This window comes from Lactuca sativa, chromosome 6 (assembly GCF_002870075.4).
Source record: "Lactuca sativa cultivar Salinas chromosome 6, Lsat_Salinas_v11, whole genome shotgun sequence".
NCBI lineage: Eukaryota > Viridiplantae > Streptophyta > Magnoliopsida > Asterales > Asteraceae > Lactuca > Lactuca sativa.
This window is the reverse complement of record NC_056628.2, coordinates 198031385-198059202: the sequence shown is the minus strand read 5'-3', so window position 1 is coordinate 198059202 and position 27818 is coordinate 198031385. Positions and strand designations below refer to the sequence as shown.

General features: G+C 35.1%; 2 protein-coding genes across 3 annotated transcripts; one reads left to right on the top strand and one right to left on the bottom strand.

The window, feature by feature from the left end:
* The first annotated feature begins 15002 nt into the window (after window positions 1-15002).
* Window positions 15003-18880, top strand: LOC111901739 (uncharacterized). Of its 2 annotated transcripts, XM_052764817.1 has the most exons (9): window positions 15003-15626; window positions 15961-16120; window positions 16205-16266; window positions 16353-16447; window positions 16529-16642; window positions 16724-16789; window positions 16872-16969; window positions 17058-17497; window positions 17607-18880. In XM_052764817.1, exons 1-9 carry the CDS (start codon window positions 15269-15271, stop codon window positions 18731-18733), a joined length of 2520 nt encoding a protein of 839 aa, XP_052620777.1. In that variant the 5' UTR covers window positions 15003-15268; the 3' UTR covers window positions 18734-18880. The 2 variants fall into 2 exon arrangements, with proteins under 2 accessions (XP_052620777.1, XP_052620778.1); XM_052764818.1 differs by lacking the exon at window positions 15003-15626 and having other exon boundaries at window positions 16042-16120; window positions 16364-16447.
* Window positions 18881-20069: 1189 nt separating this feature from the next.
* On the bottom strand, window positions 20070-23676 carry LOC111901722 (uncharacterized). The gene is made up of 13 exons (XM_023897616.3): window positions 23234-23676; window positions 22735-22903; window positions 22540-22620; window positions 22352-22434; window positions 22144-22259; window positions 21941-22051; window positions 21746-21855; window positions 21280-21556; window positions 21113-21190; window positions 20891-20941; window positions 20689-20766; window positions 20485-20562; window positions 20070-20389 (listed from the first exon to the last, which is right to left on the bottom strand). The coding sequence occupies exons 1-13, from the start codon at window positions 23244-23246 to the stop codon at window positions 20345-20347; spliced, it is 1290 nt and encodes a 429-aa protein (XP_023753384.1). The 5' UTR covers window positions 23247-23676; the 3' UTR covers window positions 20070-20344.
* Between the last annotated feature and the right edge of the window lie 4142 nt (window positions 23677-27818).

Genomic DNA, 27818 nt, shown 5'->3' with positions numbered 1-27818 from the left:
TCGGTGCATTGGTGAGCCCAAAAGGCATCACCACGAACTCGTAATGGCCATAACGAGTTCTGAACGCCGTCTTTTGGATATCTTCATCCCGAACCCTCATCTGATGATATCCCGACCTCAAGTCTATCTTGGAGAACCAAGACGCCCCCTGCAACTGATCAAACATATCGTCGATCCTTGGTAACGGATAACGGTTCTTAACCGTCAAATTGTTCAACTCCCGGTAATCAATACACATCCGGTGTGAACCATCCTTTTTCTTGACAAAAAGGATCGGCGCTCCCCAAGGTGACCTACTCGGTCTAATAAACCCTTTCCCCAGCAGCTCCTGAAGCTGCAAGGATAACTCCTGCATCTCTGGTGGCGCAAGGCGATAAGGCGCCTTGGCGATAGGTGCTGCCCCTGGAACTAAATCGATACGGATCTCTACTTGCCTCTTAGGAGGCACACCCAGCAATTCCTCGGGAAAAACATCCGGGAACTCGCACACTATCGGAACCTCATCAATCGAACTTGGCCTCCCGACGGCCACTCGTGTGTCCATCACATAGGCTACAAACCCGCTGCAGCCCTGCTGCAAACTCTATCTCGCTCTGGCAGCCGAACAAAACGCTGACCCGCATCGGGTACCCTCGCCGTACACCGAAAGTACTCCCCCACTAGGGTCTCGTATCTTCACCAACTGACGCTCGCAGTCTATAACAGCCCCAAATCGGCTCAACCAATCCATGTCCACTATGACATATACGTCCCCCATTGCAATCGGGACCAGATCTATCGGGAACTCCACACCGAAGATCTCAGGTGTACATCCTCGAATCACATCCGTAGCATACACCGCTCGCTCGTCAGCTATAGAAACTCGCAGAGGTCGACTCAACACCTCTCGTCGGATACTGATGTGTGACTAAATGCCAAGGAAACAAATGACCGACTTGCACCCGAGTCAAATAACACCAAAGCAGGTACAAAATTCACAAGAAAAGTACCTACGCATATCATAATATAATCAAAACACCTCAAAATCAACATAAAATAATGAAAGAATACATACCAGCCACAACATCGGGCGCTGCACGGACCTCATCCGCTGTCAACTGGAAGGCTCTCCCGCAAGCCTTCGGTGCCTCGGCCTTCACCGGCCGAACCTCAGTAGTGCGCATGGAGGCAGGGGCAAATCCCTGCGGAGCTCCCTGTGCTGTCCCTCACAGCTGCGTACACTCGGCCTTCCGATGGCCCGTCTGGTTGCAATGAAAGCAAACCATAAATCCCTTGGGGCAATCCTTGGCTATATGCCCCTCCTTGCCACATTTGTAGCAAGCACCAGATCGACAAACCCCATCGTGTCCTTTGCTGCACTTTCCGCAAGTGCGGCCCTTCTGGCCTCCAGATCTCGAATCGGCGGGCTTTGCCCGCTTGGCTGCCGGCTGAGACTGTGTAGGCCGCCTATCCATCCCCTGAGACTCGACCTCCTCCTTGGCCTGCGTCTCCAACCCAATCTCCCTCTTCCAGGTATTTCCTGAAGCTCAGCAAATGTACGATAAGTCGAGTTCGATACGAACTCCCGAATATCCCTCCTCAGAATGCTCAAATATCAGCTCATGCGTGCCTGCTCGGTAGACATCTGCTCAGGGCAGAACATCTCCCTCTCATGAAACTCCCGGGTAATTACAGTAACCGAATCAGTACCCTGCTTGAGGGTCAAGAACTCCTGAGCCAACCGCTCCCTCTCCACAGGGGGGAACATACTCGTCTCTGAACATGGTGGTGAACCTCTCCCAAGTCACCTCAAAAATCTCCGCAAGAGTGAAGCTCGCCGTCACGAACTTCCACCAGTCCTTCACTCCCAAGCGAAGCTGGTTCAGTGCGAACCGTACTATTAGATGCTCCGGACATGAACAAGTGTAGAAGCATCCCTCGATATCAGAAATCCATCTCATCGCAGCGATCGGATCCTGCGTCCCATCAAACTCTGGTGGCTTCGTGTTGCTGAACTCCCGAAACAACAATGAGTCACCTACTTGAGGCCTGGCAGCAGCCACAGCTGCAGTAGCTGCAGCAGCCACAGCCTCAGTCACTACTTCATACCGCTCATCGAAGGTCTCAATCAATGTGGTCTTGATAGACCCAAACATCTCTGGAATCTCAACTCGGATGGCAGCAGCCACCTCCTCATGAATCAGCCTGCGGATCTCCTCCTCGCTAACACCACTGCTCTCAGGTGTGTGGCGTGTCCCAAACATGATGTCTCTCTAAAATACAACATAAAATATCAGACACCTGCTCGAGTGTACACACACTCGATATCCCAATCCTACTTGATCCCTGGTACCCTAAGGATTCTTACTTGGGTTGCGTACTGATCCGGTGCCTTCGGTAGTACGGGCCCAAAACTACCGTCCACACCGCATCAATATTCATCCAAAGTCCTCCTCCTAGGATCCCAAATCCCAAGTACTCTATTCTCTCTCTATACATAGTCTACTCTCTAACAGATCTCTCATAAGCTCCTCGCTGCTATTTATTCACTCTCAAGCATCTCCTAGCAGCAAAATCCCTAAGCTTAGGCATAACAAATCAGACCACTCTAGTCCTAATAAGAATACCTAGCCTACTCTAGCATGCATATCATATCATAACATATCTCATAACTCATAATGTAAGGGTATTTTGGGAAATCACCGTTCGGGCGTTGGCTGATCGTACACACTGCCCTGCTCTGCTTTTTCAAAAACTTTTTACTCTTGAGAAAAATTTTGTGAATTTTATTTTGAAAACCTCTCAAATCCTTAGTTTGAGTTCAGATACGCCCGAAGGTGCACCCGAATCCCTCAAACCAAGGCTCTAATACCAACTTGTAACGACGTAAATTTCAAAACAATTTTTTCACATTTTAAAAACACACTTTCATTCATAATTGTTATAAAATGTCATTGTATCATATAACAACTCATAACATCACATCCCAAGATCATAATATCTAAAACTCCTCATGTGTGTGTACGGATCAAGCCGGCGCCTTCCCGCGATCCTCACTGGAACCTAAAACACATAACCAACACTGTAAGCATAAATGCTTAGTGCGTTCCCCAAAATACCACATACAACACATACGCCTTTCCATGCCATAACTCTGTGGAACCTTCCGGTCTAAGTGTCTCAGGGGACTTCCGTCCTGAATCCCGGTAGACCTTCCAGTCCTACCCGTATCGACCTTCCAGTCCATAACCTCCTGACCTTCCGGTCTATGTCCTCTTGACCTTCCGGCCCATATCATCTTGACCTTCCGGTCCTTATCATACATAGCATACATAACACACACATATCACATATCAACATATAGCACATATATCTCATAGCATACAAGACCTTCCTGTCACACTTAGGTACCCTTCCAGGTACAGTATAGTTAGAAGACTCACCTAGGTATCTCGGATAGTCTCGCACTCGAACGTACTGGTCTAGCCCCCGCCTAAACACATAACAATACTCTTAAATAAATAACGGCTCTCAAAGGCTAGATTAAATCTACTCTACCATTTCCACAGAAGGGTAAAAGTGATGGGTTTTGGTCATAAGAACATCTTGTGTGCTCATACAAACCCTAATGCTTGGATCTAGGTTTCTCTATTGTACATGCAATTCATCCAAGACTATAAACCCTAATTCTAGCATACAAGTAATCATATTAACATAAGAACGGGTTTAAAATATTACCTTGATTGTTATGTAGCAATAACAATCTCAAATCCTTCTTGTATTGACTTTAGAAAGCTTAGAGTCACAAATGTCACTCCTCTAATGGTTCACAAACACCAAGAGCAAGAGGATGAAGAAGAGAAGAGAAGGAGGTTGCCCAAAACGTGTGGAAACCCTAGAAGGAAGCTTATCCACGTTTTTGGGGCATAAGGGCTCTTTAAATAGTGAGGCTATTAGGGTTATCTAACAAGGAAACCCTAATTTGGATGCTTAAGCCCTAAGCAACCCATGGACTCCTTTCCTTAAAGGCCGTGGATGATTTCTAATGGGTTTCCCCATAGAATTCGTCCAACCTTATAATATAAGGCAATCCATAGCCCAATTGCAATTATCTTATAATTACAATTCTAGTCCCTTAAGTTTAATCAATCTCTTTTAGTAACAAACTTAATTCTTATTAATTCTTGACTAATATTAATTAAACAATATGATTTCTCCTTTAATATATTATTCTCATAATATATTAATAAATCATATTTAATCCTTTCTCTCCATAATTCATCCTATCAAGTTGCTTTGGTGAAGGCAACCCAAAAGGACCATGCACCATCGGGTCAAGTACATACCAAAATAGTTATGAACTTAGACACTAATCCAACAGTCTCCCACTTGGATAAGTCTAATAACTATTATGCGTATGACTTCAGATCTTGATCTGCAATCGTAGCTTTCCAAAGCTGTTGTCAACTCTGATCCTATCAGATACACGTGTCCTTTAGATAAGGGATCATATATTCCTCCATTCTAGATATCGTATAAGACATGATTTCTAATCATTTTTTTTGTACTATTTCTCGATTTTCGATTTATGACGACTGATTAATTGAACAAATCAAATTAGCCCTAGCCCGGCCGAGCATTTATGTTTGTCATCACTAAATCATCGAGGGACCCAAAGATATCGCTTTTATCCTACTTTGGATAAAAGGAACGGATAAACTTTGATACAATGCTTGCTTGCACTCACTCACCGAATTACACACAATAATATGTTTTATAACACCAAGTTACTAGTGCGTTTACATATTATCAATGTGCAACCGATTTTCAAGATACAACTCACACGTCTCGGTTTTAAGAATATAAGATGTAATCGTCTCACCAATCACTCGTGATACAATTCATGGAGTGATCCAAGTGAGCGTGGGTTTAATCCAATGCTCAAATCATATTCATAAGCACTCATGAACGTTGCAACAAACATTTGCTTATGTCTAATACTCTTTAGACATTCCACACACCAATTCATGACAGTCTTCATTCATACCTACTTCCAACATATGAACGACTGTGGCCCGTTCAAATAATTTGACTGTTCTCAACCAATTAAATTATTTAGGAAGTCAAAACATGCAAAGTGAAACACAAGGATAATACTAATCCTATATGGCGTCAAACCTTTGAGTATAAATAAAACACATTTTATTTATCACCATATCGATTACTCATTATTTGTTGTTTCGGGTAATCAACTTCTTACTTGAATTATTACTACACTTGTCCCATGCTCCTAGCATGCACACAATGTTTACCTATGGTTCTTACTTTGTGAAATAGATCAAATTGAACACATTTCCAATCATACTCATTTCACAACTCCGAATCCTTTTCACAAGTGAAAGAATATCAAATTCTTGCCACTTATGGAATATGTTAGATTCTAACATTTTATGCAACGATCCTTTTGTAATGTCACTGCACTAAAGTCACAATGACTATTGCCAATGAAATTACAAAGTCCTCTATCGGAGATTGTTACAATACAATTCCTTAGATATGATGTCTCTCACTCAAAGTACATTCCTTTAAACATCCTTTTGCATAAAAGTTTCTAATCTAGACATAGATTTTCTATATTCAATTCCCAATATGGACACGTTTCCATATTTTCCATATGACAACTCATTCTTAATAGAATCTTATCTATTCATAATAATGTCGATATGGTCCATCCAATACTATACTTCCAACTACTCACAAGCGACCAATCATCGGTGAACTTTGCATAGTCCTTTGATAGTTGTTTAATTATCTTAGCCAAAACCGATTCTTGTCCTTTTTCCCTCTAAATGCGCTAGAAATTTGGAAAATTTTAGAATGGTCAAATATTATAGCATTTGCAATCGATCCTATACCCGAAGCGTATGGGACATGGTGCATAATGTCTTACATAAAGATCTGATACTTTATCAATCTTCTGCCATAATATTTTATGTGCTATGTTCTCACAATTAGAACTATGAAGAGGAATGCCGTAATCATAATCAAAATTTGAAAACACACTATGTATCCTTGACTAAATTTATTAACCTAAGCCTTTAGATTTGAAATGAAGCATAATATTCTCTCCCTTAATTATAGCAAAACAACTATTCAACCCTTACAACTTTGCAAGGTATGATTCTTGTTTTCTATAATTAATATTGCTAACTTGCAATACTTGCCTTAATAACCATACAATCATAACATTTATGCTCCCACTATCAAGATGATTATTATAAACATAACACTTATGCTCCCACTAGCTTCGACATGTATTCAGAAACCAGCTTAACTTCCAGAAAAACAATACTTATTGAATTTCTTAAGTTCATGTTTCTAATACCCAATGCTTTGATAATATTTTATCAAGGCTTCTTAAACTTATACACCTTTGCCATAGATAGCTTATATGTGTGTCTAAACAATACAGACTAATTGCCAAATCTCACAATTCGAATCATGGAAAGGGATACCGTAACCATAATCGAATTCGAGAATACAATTTCACAATCACTATCTTCTTAAAATCTCTATTAGTGAAAGCATTTCCTCACAGTCATTTTCATGAATGAGGGAATCTTATGACACTTAGATTTTAATGGTGTATGTGTTCCTATCCATGTGAATTTGTTAAAACCAAAGTTTACGACAAATTCAAACTCATATGGACCGAACTTTCTTAATCTTGATTTCTTTGCCTTATGGTAACACAGCTGCCCACCATGTCTTCCAAGTAGTTTAGCAGCTCACCTTTTCATATCATAGAACTCACATGCATAATTAACTTAATTGGAACGACATAAAAACAAAATAATGTCAACACGATAGGTTGTAAACCTCAACTCGTGTGCTAGTGGTGATCGATAAGGTTTATTTTGATTTGTTCTTGAAACCTTTCAAGATCATTAAGACTCCCACAGACTCCTTGACATATAAGATTCTCTTGTCAATAAACATTTCTTGACAAACAAATATTCAAAAGTTAGTGTAGTTTTTATCAAAACACTTCATAAATTGGTCCTAGTTGGTCTTTGTCTTATCCGAGACATCACAACTTTCCATATTTGATAAATGTTATAAACCTTCCTAATACTTGTCACTCAATATCACAATCTTAACTCTAAGACTTGTTTTGGAACGAAGTATAATTGACTTTCTGATTTTACCATTTCTTCAATTCTTGATTCCTCTTCTTAGACATACAATTGCACTAAGACTCACTTAGAGGATCAATTGAGATATGGTTCTTAATCATTAAGACATATCATAAAGCATAAAAGGTACTCTCCCTTCTTCCTAGAATAGAGAAACTTTTATCTTTCTGCCTACTTGATTCTTCTTATTCATTCTGTTATTGATTTAAACTCTTTCAATCAATTCAGAATTACACTTAATCTTATAAGTATAATCATATTTACTAAACCTTTAGTAAATCATGACGAATATCTTTGTTATTCTTGTGGTGGAATTGATCAGCACGCAACTTTGTGTACTTGATCTCCTAGTTCTTCACTTGACACTTTGTCAATGAATTAGTCTAATTTCCAAATATGAAATTTCGCATTCATCTTGCAACCAAGTTGCATGATTCCAAGTTTCTGTCCAATTGAAACTTGGGCGATGAGAAACTTTCCATATTCCGTAAATTTTCGACATTTTCACAAATAACATAGTTAAGAATCAAATCCATTATTGCTAATAATAGAAACAGTTTAACATCAATTTTTTCATACACGCCATTGTAAGGATAAATAAATAAAATTTATTTTATTGCGGAAAAATTTGTCCTTACAATGCAATTCATTGAAAAACTATGCTAATACATCTTTCTTAGCAATCTAATTATAACTCTAAGTAGCAGCTCAAGAATCTAATCTTCAAGTAATGCGATCGAAATCCATTCCTTCATGGTTAGATTCTGCTCACTTCTTCCCTTAAGCTTCCTCTCTTTTCTTTGATCCTACAAAACATCAATTGTAATCTTATCACATTATGTATTAAGAATCTAGAATAGGAGCTTAAAAGAGTTAGTCAATGGATTTTACCTAAAGCAGAGCCATACGTTTTGACTCTCTCATCTCTTAGATCTCTTAGGTAAATAGGGCAGCTTCATCTCCAATGCCCCTTCTCTTGGCAATAAAAGCAAATTGACTCTTTTGGAACAGCACATGGAACTACTTCAGATATTTCCTTTCTCTTATGATCAAACTCTTCGATCATGGCATGTCTTTCGTTGTCATTGCCTATATCCATAGAGGTCTGGAAGGCAGATTCACCAATCAACTTTGCTTTTCCATTGCGCCAAACCATTGCTGATTCAGCGACAATAAGCATGTAGGTGAGATCTATAAGGGTCACGTCATGGTTCATCATATAGTACTCTCTTACGAACTCACTATATGAGTAGGAAGCGACTGAAGAACCCAGTCAACAGCCATCTCCTCGCAGACAACGGATCCCAACATTCTTAACCAATCAATGTGTGACTTCATCCCTAGGACGTGTGCACACACCGACTTTCCTTCTTTATGTTTACTTGCCAAAAGGGCTTGAGTGAGCTTGAACTTTTCAAGCCTTCGAACTTGTGGGTTAGGGAGAATAATTGGAGGAGGTGGAGGAAGTGAAGCATGATCTCTTGTTCCTCGATCGAATCGTGGAATATCATCTTCATGTGGAATGCTTGTTCCACGGGATTTGGGAAGACCATAGTTGTCATACTTTGACATCTACAAAACGGGAGAAAACGAATTCAAGTTAGTTGATTGAGTCCTTAGTAAATCACCCAAATGAGATACTAAGGCTAGGACCCAACACAATATGCTACAACCTAAGAAAAGGGATGCCGTAATCTAGTTGCAGAATATTTGAAGGTAAGTGAATGATGATTCACTAATTTCCACCATGAAAAACAAAAAAGAAATTTAAGTTTTAAATCTATGAAAACTCCTAGATCCTTTGAGATTCATTGAACATTTCAATGGCATGTTTAAATCTCGATATGCCCCTCTTGTTTGTGACTGGGATGCCGAGGATCACAAAGCGGGTGTGAATAACCATGCAAACTTACATGGTGCCCTCATATGTTACAGTCACCTATTCGATGTGCCGGTAAACCACACACGCTCCACCGAACTATGACAAACATTGAGTCACCCTTTGCTACCTTTGCTTAGAACCATTTAGTGTGCCGGTTAACCACACACGCTCCACTAACGTCTTCGCAAGGGCACAAAGTGTAATTTCATGGAATTGCATCAATTCACTTTTGCCTAAATAACTAAGATTGGGAATTTGTAAAACATTTAGTTACTTTTGTACTTCATTATACTTATAATGGAAGGTTTTGTCCTATCCTACCCGTTCGACTAACGACCCTCCACTAGTCAAGAGTGCGGTAGGTAAGAGTGGATACCTATTCAATCGCCATTTTATAGGCAATTTCCTTAAACACCCCTTATAGACCAGTTTCGTGAATGAGGCCTACTAACGGTAAGACTGACTTTTACTCATACATATATATAATGTTAGACTTTTAATGTTATATATAGTATAGGGTGTATTTTACACTTTTAAAATACTAGGAGGTCAAATTTAACAATTATACTTTTAATTCAATTAAATTGTAAACCTAAACTTTTATGGATTTATTAAACCTCTTTTAATTACACACCTTAATTAATTAATAAAACCATAAGGGTGTGATTTGAACTTTTCAAAACAATACTAGGGTTTTAGAATTTAACATTCCTAATTAAACCTTTAATCAACTTTTAAATTCCAAAACTTGAGGACAAGTTTTGAAACATTTCAAAACATTAAGGTTTAGAATTTAAATATACATCAAAATTAAACTTTTAATCAAAATTTAAATTCCAAAACTTAAGGGCAAGTTTTAAAACCTTTTCAAAAACATTAGGGTTTCAACTATTTAAATTTCAAAACTAAACTTTTGAGTTCAAATTTAAACTATAAAACCTAAAGGGGAAAAATTGAAACTTTTCATAACATAAGGATCAAATAACAAATAATATAAATTAAACAATTAATTTCATCATTATCTATATTTGACCTAATTTTCAATTTCTTGCAAAATAAGTTACCCAATTAATACAAATAATCCAATCTTTATCATATAAGGAAGTTATTATCTAATCAATTGGTAATTATCTTGTGTTTTGGCAAGGATATGCTTTAAGAAACAATAAAATTTGTATTTTATAGGTTTAAAATGAATATGGTAATTATCCTTAAACAAAACAGCAACAAAATCCGAAGTTTCCTCTGTCTGACGCTCCGACTTGTCGAGTCACACTTTGGAACTCGCCGAGTAGGGCTGACTCGCCGATTCCAAGTAGTGATTCGCCGAGTCAAGTCGAACAGTAAGCCAGAATTCGATTTTCAGCTACATAATGCATCAATACAATAGAAACCAATCAAGGCTCTGATACCACTGATGGGTTTTGGTCATAAGAACATCCTATGTACTCATACAAACTCTAATGCTTGGATCTAGGTTTCTCTATTGTACATGCAATTCATCCAAGACTATAAACCCTAATTCTAGCATACAAGTAATCATATTAACATAAGAATGGGTTTAAAATATTACCTTGATTGTTATGTAGCAATAACAATCTCAAATCCTTCTTGTATTTACTTTAGAAAGCTTAGAGTCACAAATGCCACTCCTCTAATGGTTCACAAACACCAAGAGCAAGAGGATGAAGAAGAGAAGAGAAGGAGGTTGCCCAAAACGTGTGGAAACCCTAGAAGGAAGCCTGTCCACGTTTTTGGGGCATAAGGGCTCTTTAAATAGTGAGGCTATTAGGGTTATCTAACAAGGAAACCCTAATTTGGATGCTTAAGCCCTAAGCAGCCCATGGACTCCTTTCCTTAAAGGCCTTGGATTATTTCTAATGGGTTTCCCCATAGAATTCGTCCAACCTTATAATATAAGGCAATTCATAGCCCAATTGCAATTATCTTATAATTACAATTCTAGTCCCTTGAGTTTAATCAAATCTCTTTTAGTCACAAACTTAATTCTTATTAATTCTTGACTAATATTAATTAAACAATATGATTTCTCCTTTAATATATTATTCTCATAATATATTAATAAATCATATTTAATCATTTCTCTCCATAATTCATCCTATCAAGTTGCTTTGGTGAAGGCAACCCAAAAGGACCATGCACTATCGGGTCAAGTACATACCAAAATAGTTATGAACTTAGACACTAATCCAACAAAAAGACCATTTTACCCCTCCATGACCCAAAAGTCCAAAGGTTGACCAAAACCCTAAAAGTCAACGAAAGTCAACAAAAGGCAGTACGCGACGCGTACCTTCTCTGTACGCGGGGCGTACGCCGGCGAACCACAATCGGGGTCTCAACCCCTTACGCTGCGCGTACTGAGAGTTACGCCTAGCGTAAGTCTCAGTTTCAACCATTTCATGGATTTTGGTCTTAAACAGTTAAGACACTACTTCAACTTCCAGATCTGGCTCTCCTTGATCCTCTTATCCCATAAAGTCGGAACCTTTAAGCCTTGGCATGGCTGTAAAGGTCCCTACACCCTCTAACACCTTTCCTTTTTCCCTCCAAAGCTCTAGATCTCATGCATGGCTCCATATTTACGTCTAAGATTGCATTTTTATGAACATACAACAGTTATAGTCCTGAAATGTGATAGAGCTAGGCCAATGGAGACCATTTGCTCATAAAGTCTCCATCTTGGGACCAAAAACCCTAGAAATTGGTCCAAGAAGCACACAACACAAATAACAAGACAAGCTTTGAGCATTTTACCTCAGGAAGAAGCTCCAACCTCTGAAAAGCTCAGATCTATTATTTCCCACAAGCTTCTAGCCTCCAAAATAGCATCTTCTTCTCTTCCACCACCTAGAAATGACACTTAGAAGCTTAGAATACCAACACTCTAGCTAGAAACGAAGGAGGGCACTCTTTTAGGGTTTCACTCTCTGGAATGGAGGCTGAGGTCAAGGCCATAGCATTCCTTTTATAGTGCACAAGCCTCAAATTAGGGTTTTCATCTGGGCTCGCTACGCCCAACGTACCCAGGCGAGTCCGCGTCCAAAATTAAGCGCGCGAATACGCGTAGCGTACTCACAAGCCTAACTTTTCACTTAAGGGACTTAAATTAACAACTTGGGAAAGGAGAAGGGTTAAATAGCTTTACCTGAATTTCGGGATGTTACAATATCTAAGCATCATAGATGAGACGATTTCCAAGACAATGCAATCATATGATGATGTGATGAGAAATGAAAAACTAGCAAAATCTAGAGACAAAGAAGTTAAAAGAATGATTGCGATAAATGAAAAATAAATTGATTAAGAATTCCCTCCTTTTTTTTGCATTTAGCAAATGTGACTTATCCTATCCCCCAATCATCTCTAACTTTTGGCCTTATTTCTCTCTTACCAAATTTCTCTTATCGGTTATATATATATATATATATATATATATATATATATATATATATATATATATATATATATATATATATATATAATAAAGGAAACATTTTTCCTTTCACCGCATCCATTTGAAACTCCCATGACTTTTCAATTTCATTCTAATAATGATTATAAGTTGGTTAATAAGGTTAAATAAATATAAAACATAAAGTGAAATCATATGTAAACTAAATTTCAATATTGAAAGAATATATTTTTTCTACTTATAAAGTTATGTTTTTAACTTTTAACATATTATACTTAATTTATTAGGTCTAATATGTTGTTGTATGTAAACCATTATCATTTTAAAGCTATAACTTTTGAATAATTTGTATAAAATACTTAAACTATTAATTTAAATATAACCTTACAAGATCAACTTAAATATAAATTTTAGTTCAACTTAAACAACCTAAAGAATATTTTGTAAATAGTTAAAAGTGATAAATTATAGTGTCTTTCTAATAATGATTATAAGTTGGTTAATAAGGTTAAATAAATATAAAACCTAAAGTGTAATCATAAATAAACAAAATTTCAATATTAAAATAATATTTTTACTTTTACTTATAAAGTTATGTCTTTAACTTTTAACATATTATACTTAATTTATTATATTTAATATGTTGTTGTATGTAAACCATTATTAGTTTAAAGCTACAACTTTTGAACAGTTTGGACAAAATACTTAAATTGTTAATTTAAATATAACATTACAAGGTCAACCTCAATTTAAATTTCAATTCTACTTAAAAAACTCAAAGAATATTTTGTGAATATTTAAAAGTTATAAATTGTAGTGATAAATGCAAAAACTAAATTATAATATCAATTCAACAAAAATATTTCCTAAAGATATTTTTATAATCGTTAAAAGTTTTCAAATAAGTAGCTTAAAGTAACTTATAATAACAATAGTTAAAAATAATTTTATATAAATTATTATATTGTTACCTTTGAAATAAAAAAAAAAATTGTTTGATGTTTTAAATAAGTACAATGATAGAAATAAAAACATTAAGCAAATAAATTTTAAAAAGTCAATTAACAATAACAACAATTATAAATAACATTAAATCATATATTATGTTTAATTTTATTCATGAGTACCCCGCGGGTAGATATCATTCAAAAGATTGAGATTATGCAGTTTTAATAGATGTATATATTATTATATAATTCAAAATAAGCAATATATTATATAAAGTTAGTATACGAATTATTATATCAAATTTAACAACAACATTATTGTTATATTTAAAAAAAAAACATATATATTTGTAAAGATTTCAGCTATATAGATGCTTCTGCGCAACGCGCTGGCATTCGCCTAGTATATATATATATATATATATATATATATATATATATATATATATATATATATATATATATATCCTCCTTAATAAACGAAGGTTTTTTTGTCACATGTCAATTTTTTCATGAGTTTTGACATTTGTCATTTTGTGGTATTTTTGAAATAAATATTATCCACTTGTCAAATTTTAGTTTGTTTCAATTTTTAAATTTAAAGTCATATACTTATATATGTAAAGTATTAAATATCATATATATATGATATTAAATTGCAATAAATATGTTTATTCTTTTCTTATTTTAAAGTTGTAGATTAATTTTTTTTTTTTACACTTTAATGCTTAATCTTTTTAAATCAACCTGTGTAATACACGGATCGCACACCTAGTATATATGAAACATGGGCCCATAAAAGAGTTGTAAAACTTTATTGTGTTGAATATAGAAGATTATTATGATTGTATCATGTGTATACTCTTGTAGAGAGTTGCAAAATAAAAAACAGAAAGATTCGAACGTGGGTGGATTTGTCATGCCAAAAACACACGACAAACTCTTCAACCAACTAAGTTGAGATTAACCTGTGCTCAATTGATAAGAAATTTGAATATATATTGTTTATATCCATATATATTAATTATAACAGTTTTAATGCTGGGCCCCAGGATTTTATGAGGCTCGGGACGGTAGCCCAGATTGCCTTTACCCAAGGCCGGTCCTGTTGTCTGAAGCTATTGTTGAAATTATGAGCATTGACTCGTAAATTTTTGCTTTGTAATTCATGATCCGAAATATACATTGTATTTATCTATTTCCAGACAAGTAAATGTTGTTTTGTATATTAAGTTTATTTATAAGAAACTCTTCTTAAACTTGATATGATTCTACTAACCCCTCCTCTTTCAATTATAGATGATCATTATGTTATATTGTGTTATTTATATAAAACACATGACCAACAAACAACAACCCACAATTGGAACAACAAATTTTTCATTGTGGGAACTTTTTAATGTGTTCATCGAAGATGACAACTTTAGATTTGTTCATTGTCTCTAGTCACCTCGAGACCCACTATCATTTCATTTAAGTAAAGGTATGCATGGAGTAAACTTATGAAATTAAGCCAAGAAATTATAGTAAAACTATTTTGGGCTTATTGGAAAAGAATAACAGCACAGGTTGAGTTAGTTGACTTCGTTTGGAGTTCCGCCTCCAAGGCGCTGTTTCTTGTTTGCTTTCCACGCATCGACACGACGGCGTTTCGTGCTCTCCATATACATCGCTTCCTCATCGGTACACCTTCCAAATCGAGATTTGCAAATTGCAACCCAAATAGCCAAATTTATACATCGACGATTCTCACAGACTCATCACCATCACCTAAAACCCTAACAAAGCACACATTATCACACACACAAACACATACTTTTTTCTTGTAATGTCGAGCAATCAACGATTCAATAACAGGAGTTTGCCCAACAAAACCCAGCAACAGAGATTCGTACCTAAAGCGGCAGCGTCCCAAACTCACAATTCGAAGCCGACGCTCTCCGATTCTCTTCGGCAACAGCAGCAGCAATCATCTTCATCCGGTACCAGTAAAAGTTCCAGTGGGCAGCGTGGGATTCAAGCTGGCAATTTTATAAGTTACTTGCCGCAGGACGAGGCGGTTGCGGCGGGTCTAGGGGTTGCGGAAGGGGGTCTGGATCCTGTGGAATCTCAGGGAGTTGTTGATTTGTTGAATAGAGAGTGCTCTATCTTGCTCAAGTTAAATCCCAAAGATTTTTGGAGAGAAGGTTTTTCCAGAATCTTAATTTCGTTAGATTGCTTAAATCACGTCAATCGTTGATTACTCGTGCACTTCAATTCACTTCGATGTAGTGTTAAGTTGCTTGCATATTGGCTTCCGTCAATCAATGAGCAAGAAATTGCGTCAAGACGTAACTGTAAATTTTCGCAACGGAAACCAATCGCAAGTTACTTACCATTGCTTTGATGCACAAAAAACTTACAAAATTTCGTGAATCAATCATTCGTTACTCGTGTACTACTTGTGTTCTTACAGATTGTTGTAGTCTATCATGTTAAATTCCTCACGTTTGTTGGTGTTTCTCTTTCCATTTGATTCAGTGGCTAGTGATACTTCTCTTCATGCTTTTCTGGAAAGTTTCTTGAAGTACAGAAGTAGATGGTATGACTTTCCTTATCGTGGCGCCAAGGGAATAGTTGCAGGGGTGATTGTTGGCGAGCATGAGCTAAGCAGGCGTGTATTCATGATTCTCTATCGCATGTATGTCTAAGACTCTTTTCTGAATTTTCACCACAATTTTGACCACATCATTTACTTCAAGATTGCATAACTTTCCTTGTGAAGATCTTCAAATCGCGACCCTGGTGCCAAGGCTTCTGATAGTCTTAGTGCAAAAGATCATGCAGGTGTGTCCCATTTTAGTATATAAGCTATAAACTTACTCTGACATTTAACATTTTATAGAATCCTTGTTTACTAGTTATACATGTAGTCATTTTGCAGGAAAAGAAGTTGCTTGACTTGCCTAAGCTGCTAGATATTTGTGCAATTTATGGTCATGAGAATGAAGACTTGACAAAGTTAATTGTAAGTGCTTACAAAACAACAAAATAAGTAGTGAAAATACCAAAACTACCCTTCATTCAACACAATCACCATTTTTTTCAGGTTACAAATGCAATAAAGGCCCAGCCTTGGATCCATGATAGCTTCAATGCTGTTATTTCTCATTTTCTTAACATAGTTCATACCATGTATGAGCGATGTAGCACATCCTTAGAGGTAGTTTCCCTTAAGCTTTTTTTTAATACTATTTTTTATGTTTGCATATTGAATATTTTTGTCTGTTGGGTTGAAGTGTAGGTTTTATTGTCTTCTCATAACGCCCAAGATGATGGTCTCACACAACTTCACTCTGACTATCTTGAGGTACTTGAAGCTTTTCTTTAATTGAAACAAGTAGTGATTGCTTCTTTTTATGCTTATCTGTATACTTTCTTTTCCTTTTTAGGTAATGGATTTTATAAATGATGCTATTGTATCAATGGATGCTTTGGTTGCTGCTTACAACCATGCTGCTGTATTTTTCTCCTGCCCTGTTGAAACAAGGTACAGTTTCACTTCCAATTTTATAACACTAAATCTTGATTGTTGACTTTTTCATGACACCAAATGTTGATTGGTTTTCTTGTTGTAGTTTCGGAAGCGATGAATTGGTTCAAATTCTTGCAAGATTGCATGATTCATTGTTGCCAAATCTGCAGCGTGGGTTTAAAATACTATTTTCATCAAAGAAAATTGGAAATGAAAGCATCTCTTCAGAGATGTTACCGAAAGTTGTGATTAGTTTGAAGATGTTATCATCTCGAATTGTTGATTTTTGTTGGAAATTAGTGAATTTGTGTTACTTAAATGAAGAATTGTTTGTAGAAAGTGCACGTCTTCCATTTGCCTCAAAGATTTTTCCTGCCCAAGTGGAAGATCCAGTCATCAGGGCAGATATTTTGGTTCAGACATTTCGTGAAATTAGTGAAGAATGTTCAATTGTTCAAGAAGAAAGGAGTGTAAATTCTTTGCTTCAAAGTGTTGAAAAGAAATACCAATTGATGGATAGACTTCAGCTCCTAGTGAATGAAGGTATGAATCTTTTATACTTGATTCGATCAGAGGGAATGGAATGTTTCATTCCATTCCTGTGCTGATTCCATCATACCAAACAGTAACACAATTTCTTTCTTCTTTATAGGTTGGATCTCACTAGACAAGGAACAATTCCAGTTTCTTTCCGGAATCATACTGGTCCCCACAACCATACAAATACCAAAATTACCCTCCACAACAAACACAAAGATAGAAATGGATGAAGACAACGCGATAATCGAATCCAAAATCAGTCAAATAAAAGACCTTTTTCCCGATTATAGCCAAGGCTTCATTTCCGCGTGTCTCGAAGTATACAACCAAAACCCTGAAGAAGTCATTCAAAGAATTCTAGAAAGAACACTTCATAGCGACCTACTTTCACTCGACCCCACTCTACCTATACCCCCACCCCACCCCACCCCACCACCCCTCCCCCAAAACGATAAAGGAAAAGGAAAACTAATCGAACTTACACCGCCAACACCCACAAAATTAATGGGCCAGAGCCCAGGCCCAGGCCCATCTTCAACTTCATCTTCTTCGATTGGGAGATTCATTAGAAAGTCAAATACAAACAAACCGGATTCTGAAATTCTTAACACAAAAGATGAAGCTTCCAAGAGTTTTGCACTGCAATCTGTTGCTGAGTATGAAGATGAGTATGATGATTCTTTTGATGATCTTGGATTGAGTGTTGTGGATTCCGGACTTGATGATTATAGTGAGAAAGTGAATTCCAATGATACTTCGGCTTCAGAAGCTTCTAGATGGGGGTCGAGACAAAAACCTCAGTTTTTTGTTAAGGATGGGAAGAATTATAGTTATAAAGTATCGGGTTCGGTTGCAGCTGCGAATTATAACGAGGCTAACATCGTAAATCAAGCACAGAAAGAAACGATTCATGGGCTTGGGCGGGGTGGTAATTTACCATTGGGTGCTGTACAAAAGGTGGTGGAAATGAATGATGTGGTAGGAGGACGGGGGAGTAACAAGGGAAAAGACAATAATGCCCCTGTGAGAACGAGTGATGGGGTGAATCGAGGGAGGGGATGGGGTAGGGGTAATGTTGGAAAGGAGCAAAATGTGGTGGAGGGGAATGACGGGGAGGATGGTGGTGAACGTGGAAGAGGTGGGAGGGGGAGAGGGAGGAGGGGTGGAGGGGGGAGGAGTAATCATTACAGGAAAGATCAAGCTATGAAGAAACATTTTTCTGGGCTTGGTGGGTTTTGAGTTTGTTGGTTGAAAACATGTTTTATGGAATGGGGTTATTAATGGTTAACCCATATATTATTATAAATAGAATACGGGATTAATCCATGTTTATGTTTTTGTTTTTTGATTAGAGAAATTAAAATATCCTCCTACTTTTTGTGCCTACTAGTAATCTTTTTATTGAAGTCTCATTCCCAAATATAAGTATAATCTTCTACTAATGTCAGATACACCAGTAATTATCTTAGATGCACGTACAAAAAATATCATTAATCTTTTTTTGTATGTGTATTTACAAATGATCTTTTCCAATATACAAAAAATACCATTGGTGACTGGTTACAATGGGAATAGGTTTGTTGACGATTTAGCATTTTATTTTTATATTTTCTGAGATGGCAATTTTGTTGTTTGTAGTTGAAGTAGTTTTTTAATATATGGTAGCAGTTTACTGGTTTTGTGATGGGATCCAGTCTAATGAAGAAATACGTTTAGTGGGCATCTTGTAACATGTTGAATGTGTTGTTTAATCAATTACATTGGAGTTTAGTGAGCAATATCTTGGGATTAGTTCACTAAAAAATTTTGCACAAGTACTAGTCCAATGTATATACATATAAAAGTCCACTGCAATGGGAACTTGAAAGTGTTACGTGTGCACAAGTAGCATATTCAAATGTATATACATATAAAGTTAAAGAAAAACAGATTAAGTCCTGAATTGAAGATCATTTCGGTTTAAGTCCATAACTAAAAGGGCATAAAACTTTTTTAAAAAATGCGTATATTAATGTATATACATATAAAAGTAAACAAAAGCTTATTAAATTTTTAATTGAAGATCAAAAAAAAAAAAAAAAGTAAGTTTTTAATTGGAAGACAATTTTTGTTTGTTTTTGTAGAAAATCTCTAATATGTTTCTTCTGTAAAAGTTAGTAAACTAGATATGATTTTTTTTAACATTTTTCCCACTAGTTTAATCACTTTTAGATTAATTACAAAAATCATTCATATTGCATGTTGAGTTTTATGGGTATTATTCATAGGTTAAAGTCAAATTTGGGTAACTAACTATTGTTATTTAGCGATTTAGGTCGCTATAAATTTACATGTCAAAATTATCCTTTTTTTACCTGATGTAGCCAATTCGTGTTGATTTGGCATTTTTCTGTCCACCTGGGTTGTATATGTGTCAATCTACCTGGCATAAGTTGGTTACCCATTGTACGTATCATATGCATATGCTAATCTTTACCCTATAAGTATTTGCTATTATCGTTCACACAAAAGAATACAAGTATTGTATTCCAATACATTATAAACATTAGATATAGTTGAATACACATAACACAAATACAACAAATGTCAAAGCCATATACATGATGTATCACCATTTGAATATTCATTACAAGAAAAGGATACAAATGAATTCAGGTATCCAGCTTATTATTAATAAATAATATGCCTTATTTGGTGTCATAAACACAACTAGTTTCCCTCATCTTTTTTTAGCAAAAGTGACTCGACATCAACTTTTTCTAAGCAATATACTAAAAAAATAAATCTTTTTTTTTTTTATTTTTTGCATAATAAGGTTCCAGATCTGTAACAGAATGATGCTGTGGTTTTTCACTCTTCATCAAACCCCGAAGCATAATGACCCGCATTCTTATCCTGCTCAAATTATGAAAAAAAAATTAAAATTAAAAAAAAAAAAGCTTTATTGCATAAATAAACATTTCACCTTTAAAAAGAAACAAAAAGCTTACCTGTGATAACATTCTTTGCTTATTGAGGTACTGTGTCCTTGCCTTGTTGAGGGCTGAATTTGGAGACTTGTACATCCTCTGTTCCAAGACCAAAATAAATAAATACAGCCTTTTATAACAAATTAAATAAGCAAAAACCAACTTCATTAAAAAAAAGAACTTAAAATCAATAAAAAAAAAAGTATATTTATAGCAGGAACGAACCTTCTCAGTTCCAGATACACCTGAGATAAGCTTTTTCTTCGGTGTGAAATCAAACACATCATGAAGAAATTCATTTTCCTGTTTAGGTTACAAAATAATCCTTCATTAATATCAATAACAAGATATCAAAATGAAAAAAAAAAAAACCATATACATAATAATATAATATACACTTATAGGTTTTAAAGTACGCGAATCAAACCTGCATGTGTTTAATAAATCCTCCTCGAAGAAAACGCTTTAAAAAGTTCAGCTGTCAAAAAAAAAAAAAAAAAAAAATTAGCGCTTAATATTGTAGGTACCAAACACAATGTGTGGAACATTGTGTTTGATAATCGTATGCATCAGGCACACCGGGTGTGTGATGTGCCTGATGCATACATTGTGCGTGATATGTATCACGTACAATGTGATTAATACATACTTGTATTAATTGGCACCATGTTGTGGTGGTAAGCGAGTCTCCACCAATCTTCAAAGATGTTTCGGGACTATAACCATCCTATTTTTTTTTTTTACAAAAAAAATCATTAATAAAATCATTTAACAAGACTAAATTCTTCTAGAAGGTGGTATAGAAATAGAAAGTACCTCGAGGAATTCTAGAATGTCCCGGAAGGTGTTGCGTTGGTTGTTAAGATCTTTCTTAGTCAAACCCTTTCCACCTGCTTCAACCGAAAGATTCTTAACTTGATTCAAGACTTTTGCTCTTAAACCATGAATATATGTAACATCTTTATTATTCCCCTCTTGAATTGAAAATTTCTCCAAATTTCCAATTTCAAAAATTAACGCCAGTGCTTCACCAGCAGCTATTCGTATAGATCTGTCCTCCTTTTCTAGAAGTGTAGAAAAATAAGAAATTGACCTGCATAACTTTTATAAAAAGTTAGTTCACAGTTCTAGTTCTCTCTGACATGACATAACAAAACAGGTTGTACTGTGGTTGACACAACAGAACAAGTGATACTGTGTTTGACATGACAGAACAAGTGGTACTGTGTGTGATATGACATAACAGGTTGTACTATGTTTGACAAGACAGATGAGGTTTTACCCTTGCCAACTTTTGGGATCAAGTGTCCAACCATCCATTGTTGTAAGAAGAAATGACCAGGCGGATACCATAGCTGTAATCACTGGTGGTGATGGTTTAGTGGCAACAACCTTATAGAATAATTTATATCAACATAAAATAATTTATAAATATAAAAAAGTTTTTTTTAAAAAAAAAAAAAAAAGAGATGCATACATTTGGACCAAGTTTGGGATGAACGACTTGCCACATTATTTGCATGCATTTATCGGTTTCTTCTGGTTCATTTCCTCCAACAAAAGTTATCACAGCCAAGCAATCTAGCAACTAGAATTGTTTTTGAAGAAAAAAAAAACGATAAATAAAGAATCAAATTTATATTTTTTTTAAAAAAGGTAGAAGGTTATATGAAAGTTAACCGATGCTATTTTTGATGATTCTGAACGGGATTTAAGAGCCTCTGAAATTGGAGAAACTGCTTCTTCTAATATTTCTTGTGCTTTTTTACCAGAGCCAACAGTTAGAGCTAGTAATCCTGTTATTAAAAAAAAGTATAAATATTTATCGCACTCTATAAAAGTGGTAATCAATATGTTATTAAAAAAAGTAGAAATGTGTATAGTATACCTATGGCATGAGATGCTAAAGCTACCTCTTTTGCTGAACCCTTTTTGACAGAATTCAGACATTGATGAAGCATTGTTGCAAATCTAAAAGAAATGCAAAAAATAAATATGTTGATTATGTCATAAATAACCATGAAAAGAAACCATAAATGTAAAAAAAAAAAAAAAAAAAAAAAAAATGTTCTTTACTTCTTTTCAACAAATTCATGAGGCAAGCTGCTGTTGAAAGCCTCTATGATTGTCACCAAAGCATTCTCCCTTGTTGATCCCCTTTAAATCAATGAATTAATCTGGTCAGCTATATATATGGGTGTTTCTTACTTGATAAAGAAAAAACGACTTAATAGATAAAGTCAATGAGATTTTAGGGAAAAAAAATACTACCTTTTTTCGTATAAAGCATCCAAACTTTGATCTAACACACTTTCTTTATCAATTTGCAGTTCCTCCCCACCATTTCCCAGCATTTGATCCGAACGGATAGTTGATGAAGAACTTACACTATCCGTATCATCACTATCAAGCATTGCAGCATTCTTACGCTGATTACGACCTGTAAAAATCGATTGAATTTTAATCAATTTTAAATGCCGATGAACAAAATAAAGTATGTTGTAGTTTATCTCAAGCCGATTAGGGGAAATAGAAGTTTGTATGATCGAGAACGATGACAAATCACAAATTCGCAACTGGGTTTATACCCCTAATTATTTGGAAACCGATTATTCATACCAAGGAACCAAGATTATGATGAACAACATCAGAAAAGATATAGTATTGAACAGAACCCTAATTCAATTGAGCCTGGTAAATCACCTAAACAGACATAATTATATCAAAATGTTATAAAATGAATGAGTAATGATAAAAGATTGTTACTTACGTTGTTTACCCATTGGAAACAGCTAATTTAAGTCGTCAGAAGGACGTACAAGGTCGACGATGAATAAGAAAACGTACAAAAAAAGGCAACTGAGAATCAAGAATAAACCGAATTGTTGATGATAAAGCGAAAGACGATGGATCCATGAAAGGATTTGATGCTAGAAAGAGACGACGATGAATTTTTTTGGATGAATTTGTTGTTTCCCGGTGGGAGGAGAAAGAGGAGCAAGGCTGCGTATTTGTATGGATGATGTGGACAGATGTTGGCCTTTGGTTTCCGGGAACAGTTGAAAGGCGTATGCACCAAACCCAATTTACCGGCTGCGGATTTGGGGGTGATACCGCCGTGAATTTGGACTGGAAACTTCAATTCTCTCTAGAATCCCATTAACGCAAAAGGCAGAAGGGTCAAATATTCTTGCGTTCTTCGACAACCAATCAAGTTTCTTTAAGTACCTTTAAATCATTGGTCAATGTAAATAATAAAGAATCATGGATCTTGTGTTTTTCAACTTAATTAATTATCATCACGTTTTATTACATATGGTTCTAATCACTTTTTATTTTTACTATTTAAACGTGACTTTTATTTTTTTTATTACCAAAGAGATGTGTTTGAAAAAAAATATTTATCAAAGCTATCAAATATATTTATCAAAAGAATATAATAGTTAAAATATTTATCAAATTTTTTAATTTTTTCTGAAAAATTTCAACTATTGTTTTAATACTTATGTGATCCATATCCAACTCTTTTAATAAAAATGTTAATAGGTATGGGTCTTTAACGGGTAAACGAATCATAAAATATGATCCAAACCCATTAAATTTACATGAGTTTGGAGCATATCAATGTCAAAACCCGTTCCATTGTCAGGTTTAATCGGGAACAATCTAACTACTAGATGCATGGGTGCTTAATGGTTAAAGACTCATAAGTATTGTTTTTGCTTTATAGGATGAGAGAAAGGCTTTCATTCTTGTTAATTCTTACATGCAAAAAACGTAACATAGAGGAGTTTGAGACTCTCTTATTTTGGTTTATGCTTTAAAGATTACTCGCATTTCTTTAGCTCTTTTTGGTTCATATTTTGATATTTTGATATGAACTAAATATTATGAGTTTTTTTAAGAGATTTACGATACTAGCATCTTACATCAAGTTGGTTTCATGTAGGTGTCTCAAATGTTTTAAATTCTTCATCAACTTCCAAGCCTCCCTTAGAGGATTCAAAGTCTACAAAGGTTGTTGAATTCTTCTTCTTTTGTGTTTGTTTTCATTCCAAACTTTACAAGAAGATTCATGGTTAGTTATAACTAGTTTATAATTGTTCAAAAAAATATAACCAAGTATTCCGTTGCTAAAATCTTGTTTTTGAAACTAATTTTTGAATAAAAACCCAATAAATTGTCCCATCCCAGTAACAAAGCATTGTAACAACATCCATTTAGTAAAAATGAACAAAACATAAATCTAATAATATTGAATCAAATAAATGTTGAAGCAAATAATATTGAAATTCAATCACACACTAAGAATAATAGTATACAAAACCTACAAGAATTCCAAGTGTTTGTTCATGAGGAACTCCAGGTAATTGGAAAGAGTGTCTTCATGTTTTCTAATCGGAAGTGTGAAATAATTCACAACAAAATCATTTGTACACATGCTTACAGTAGGAATCAATAAAAATCACGGTAAAAACCATTCAATCATAGTAGAATCAAAGCAACAAAAATCAATTTTCTGAAGTAAAAAACCTAGGACTTACCGGCGATGGATGTAGCCGACATCGATGTAGGACTCGATGGTTGTGGATATTGTCGGAATCGAAGTAGAGTTGCATAAAATTAGGACACCGTACGAGAGAGATATAATTTTCGCAAAATCATTTAAACGTATAAAAATAAGGGATAAAATAAAGTCAAAATTAGCCAATTCAACATAAAGGAAAGTTGTAGTACTTGTCGATAGCTACACATGGATATAAGGAACGTCGAAAACGGAGCTCGTATGAAGAAGTTACACAATTTACAAAAATCAACATCACACAAACTTATAGAATGGGCATTATAGACCAGGGAGAACAGACATGTGTCAGCATGAGAATGGGCCACGACGACAGAGCACGACACGCTCCATAAAAGCACAATGTACCCTTATAAATTTCGACTATAAATACCACATCCTGTCTCATTTGATTTCCACAACAAGACCAACACTTTTGTGATCCTTCCTTCCTTCTTATTTCTTAAGAAAAAAATTATCTTCTTTAAAATTATTATTTAGCTTAATATTCTCCCTCGAATTCGAGCAGTCCCGAGCCCCTGACTACTTTCGACAAAATATCGATTAAAGCACGCTACGAGAGTGAGTTTGTGGCCCATTCTTACGGTTTTCAAATGTTTTACGCGCGCGCGGTAGGGGGGGGATGGGGACATTATCATTATCATAATTATTGCTACTTATATATATATATATATATATATATATATATATATATATATATATATATATACTATTAGTGATTTAATTATACCTAGAACCATTAGGATGATATTATACTTGGTAGTACCTTGCCAATCTTTTAATGATAATATTATGCCTAGTTGTTACTCTGACCAACTTTTAAGGATTATATTATACTTAGTCGTTATGTTGGCCAATTTACTTGGAAAACATTATACCTAGCTATTACTTTGGCTAACTTTCAAGCACAACGTCGTACTTAGTCGTTATGCTGGCCAATTTTATGTTGGCAAACATTATTCCTAGTTATTACTCTGACCAACTTTCAAACACAACATCGTACCTAGTCGTTATGTTGGCCAATTTACTATCAAAAACATTATACCTAGTTATTACCCTAGCCAACTTTTAAATACAAGATTGTACTTAGTCGTTACACTGGCCAACTCACTAGGAAAGTAGTATACCTAGTCGACACCCTGGCCAACTTTTGGGATAACATTGTACTAGTAGTTAGAATGTTCGGATATCATACAGAATAAACTATAATTATATATAAATATGTAATAAGTATAACTAACGAAAAACAAAGCCACGATACGACTACACAGAAACAACCATGATACAGCTATACGAAAATAAAATAAGCTAAACTAACTCAAATATATGTATATTATAATATATATTAAATACAACTAAAGATAACAACGAAAAGTAAGATACACGATATGACGACAACACATTACACATTAAGGCTAAACTAAATAGTTGTTAAATGAGACACTTCACTCTTTTTAAACCTAATTAGTTTTTAGCCATACCCCAACCTATAATCATGGATCTTCACAACAAAGTATCGTGCATGACATTAGTTAATCCGAGAATCGATTATAAGGAACTCATTGTAACATTGTTCATCACCCTTAAATTGATAAGTAGTACATACTATATGTAATAATACTACGGACGTTCGAAAAAAAGGAACATCTTAAGCATCCAGTTCTAGGATAGTACAATATCCTATTAACCCACCTCCCTATGTTAACCTACCTCAATAAGACAGTTACTTGTTAACCTACCTTTTGAGATACAAGAAGCAAGATAGAAACATACAATAAGAAATGCCTAATGTCGTACATTTGATAGGGAGACGCCTAAAAAGAATGATAGTAAACAATAACCATAAGATAGAGTAAGAAAGAAATAGTACCTACAAACAGTCGAATCTTACTCTAAAAACCATAGAAGCCAAAATACTTTTATAACTATATATAGTTATGTATAGAGATTATTTTCAAACTATAAAACCTATGAACTCACCAACATTATGTTGACATTTCAAAGCCCACATGTATTCCTAGAATACTGTGAGATAGAAGATTGCACTCCCCGAAGAAGCGATTTATTGATGGAGCTACTAGAAGCTTAGTATCGTTTATTATCATGGCTAACTGTAGAGGCGCCTTTTTATTAGAGATTCTAATAAAACATATCATGATGTACTATTTTTTACATAATGAAGGTAATATTTATGTTACATCTTGTTTTGTACTGTTCAATGTATGTTCAATATTTTTGATCCAACATCCTAACGTCGCACGGCTCGAAGATCCGCCACCGACCGAGGGTGTGACATGTCACTATATGATTCGTTTATCTGTTACAAGTATTTATGTTACATTTCTTTGGCAACCGTTAGTTGGCATATGTTTATAAATACATTTCAAGTAGTTGAACAAAATGGTTCAAGTGTTGAGAACTTATCCACTAACGTACCTTGATCTTTGTGTCCTGTTGTTCGATTGATCGACTTCGACCAACGTTGGCGGTTGGGGTCATCTTTTACACTTTCTAACCGTTCTTTTGACTCGTCCAACGTTAATTTAAGTGAATTTTATGATATTAATTTAGAGAATTAAATATCATCCTACTTTTCTTCCTAATTATCTTCCTACCCATTTAAAAATATGACAAGTGTCCTAAAATATCATTAATTTTATCTAAACATGATATTTGTCACCATTTCATGTGGGTAGGAAGATAAGTAGGAAGAAAAGGTAGGAGGATATTTAATTTCTCATTAATTTAACTAAGATGGAAAGTATGACTTCTC

Coding starts and splice junctions, on each gene's coding strand:
- LOC111901739 (XM_052764817.1), top strand. CDS start 15,269: ATGTCGAGCAATCAACGATTCAATAACAGGAGTTTGCCCAACAAAACC. Junction 16,267..16,352: donor TAGTGCAAAAGATCATGCAG/GTGTGTCCCATT, acceptor TTATACATGTAG/TCATTTTGCAGGAAAAGAAG. Junction 16,970..17,057: donor TCCTGCCCTGTTGAAACAAG/GTACAGTTTCAC, acceptor TTCTTGTTGTAG/TTTCGGAAGCGATGAATTGG.
- LOC111901722 (XM_023897616.3), bottom strand. Junction 20,563..20,688: donor GTGTATCTGGAACTGAGAAG/GTTCGTTCCTGC, acceptor GTCTTGGAACAG/AGGATGTACAAGTCTCCAAA. Junction 20,390..20,484: donor AGCAAAGAATGTTATCACAG/GTAAGCTTTTTG, acceptor TAATTTGAGCAG/GATAAGAATGCGGGTCATTA.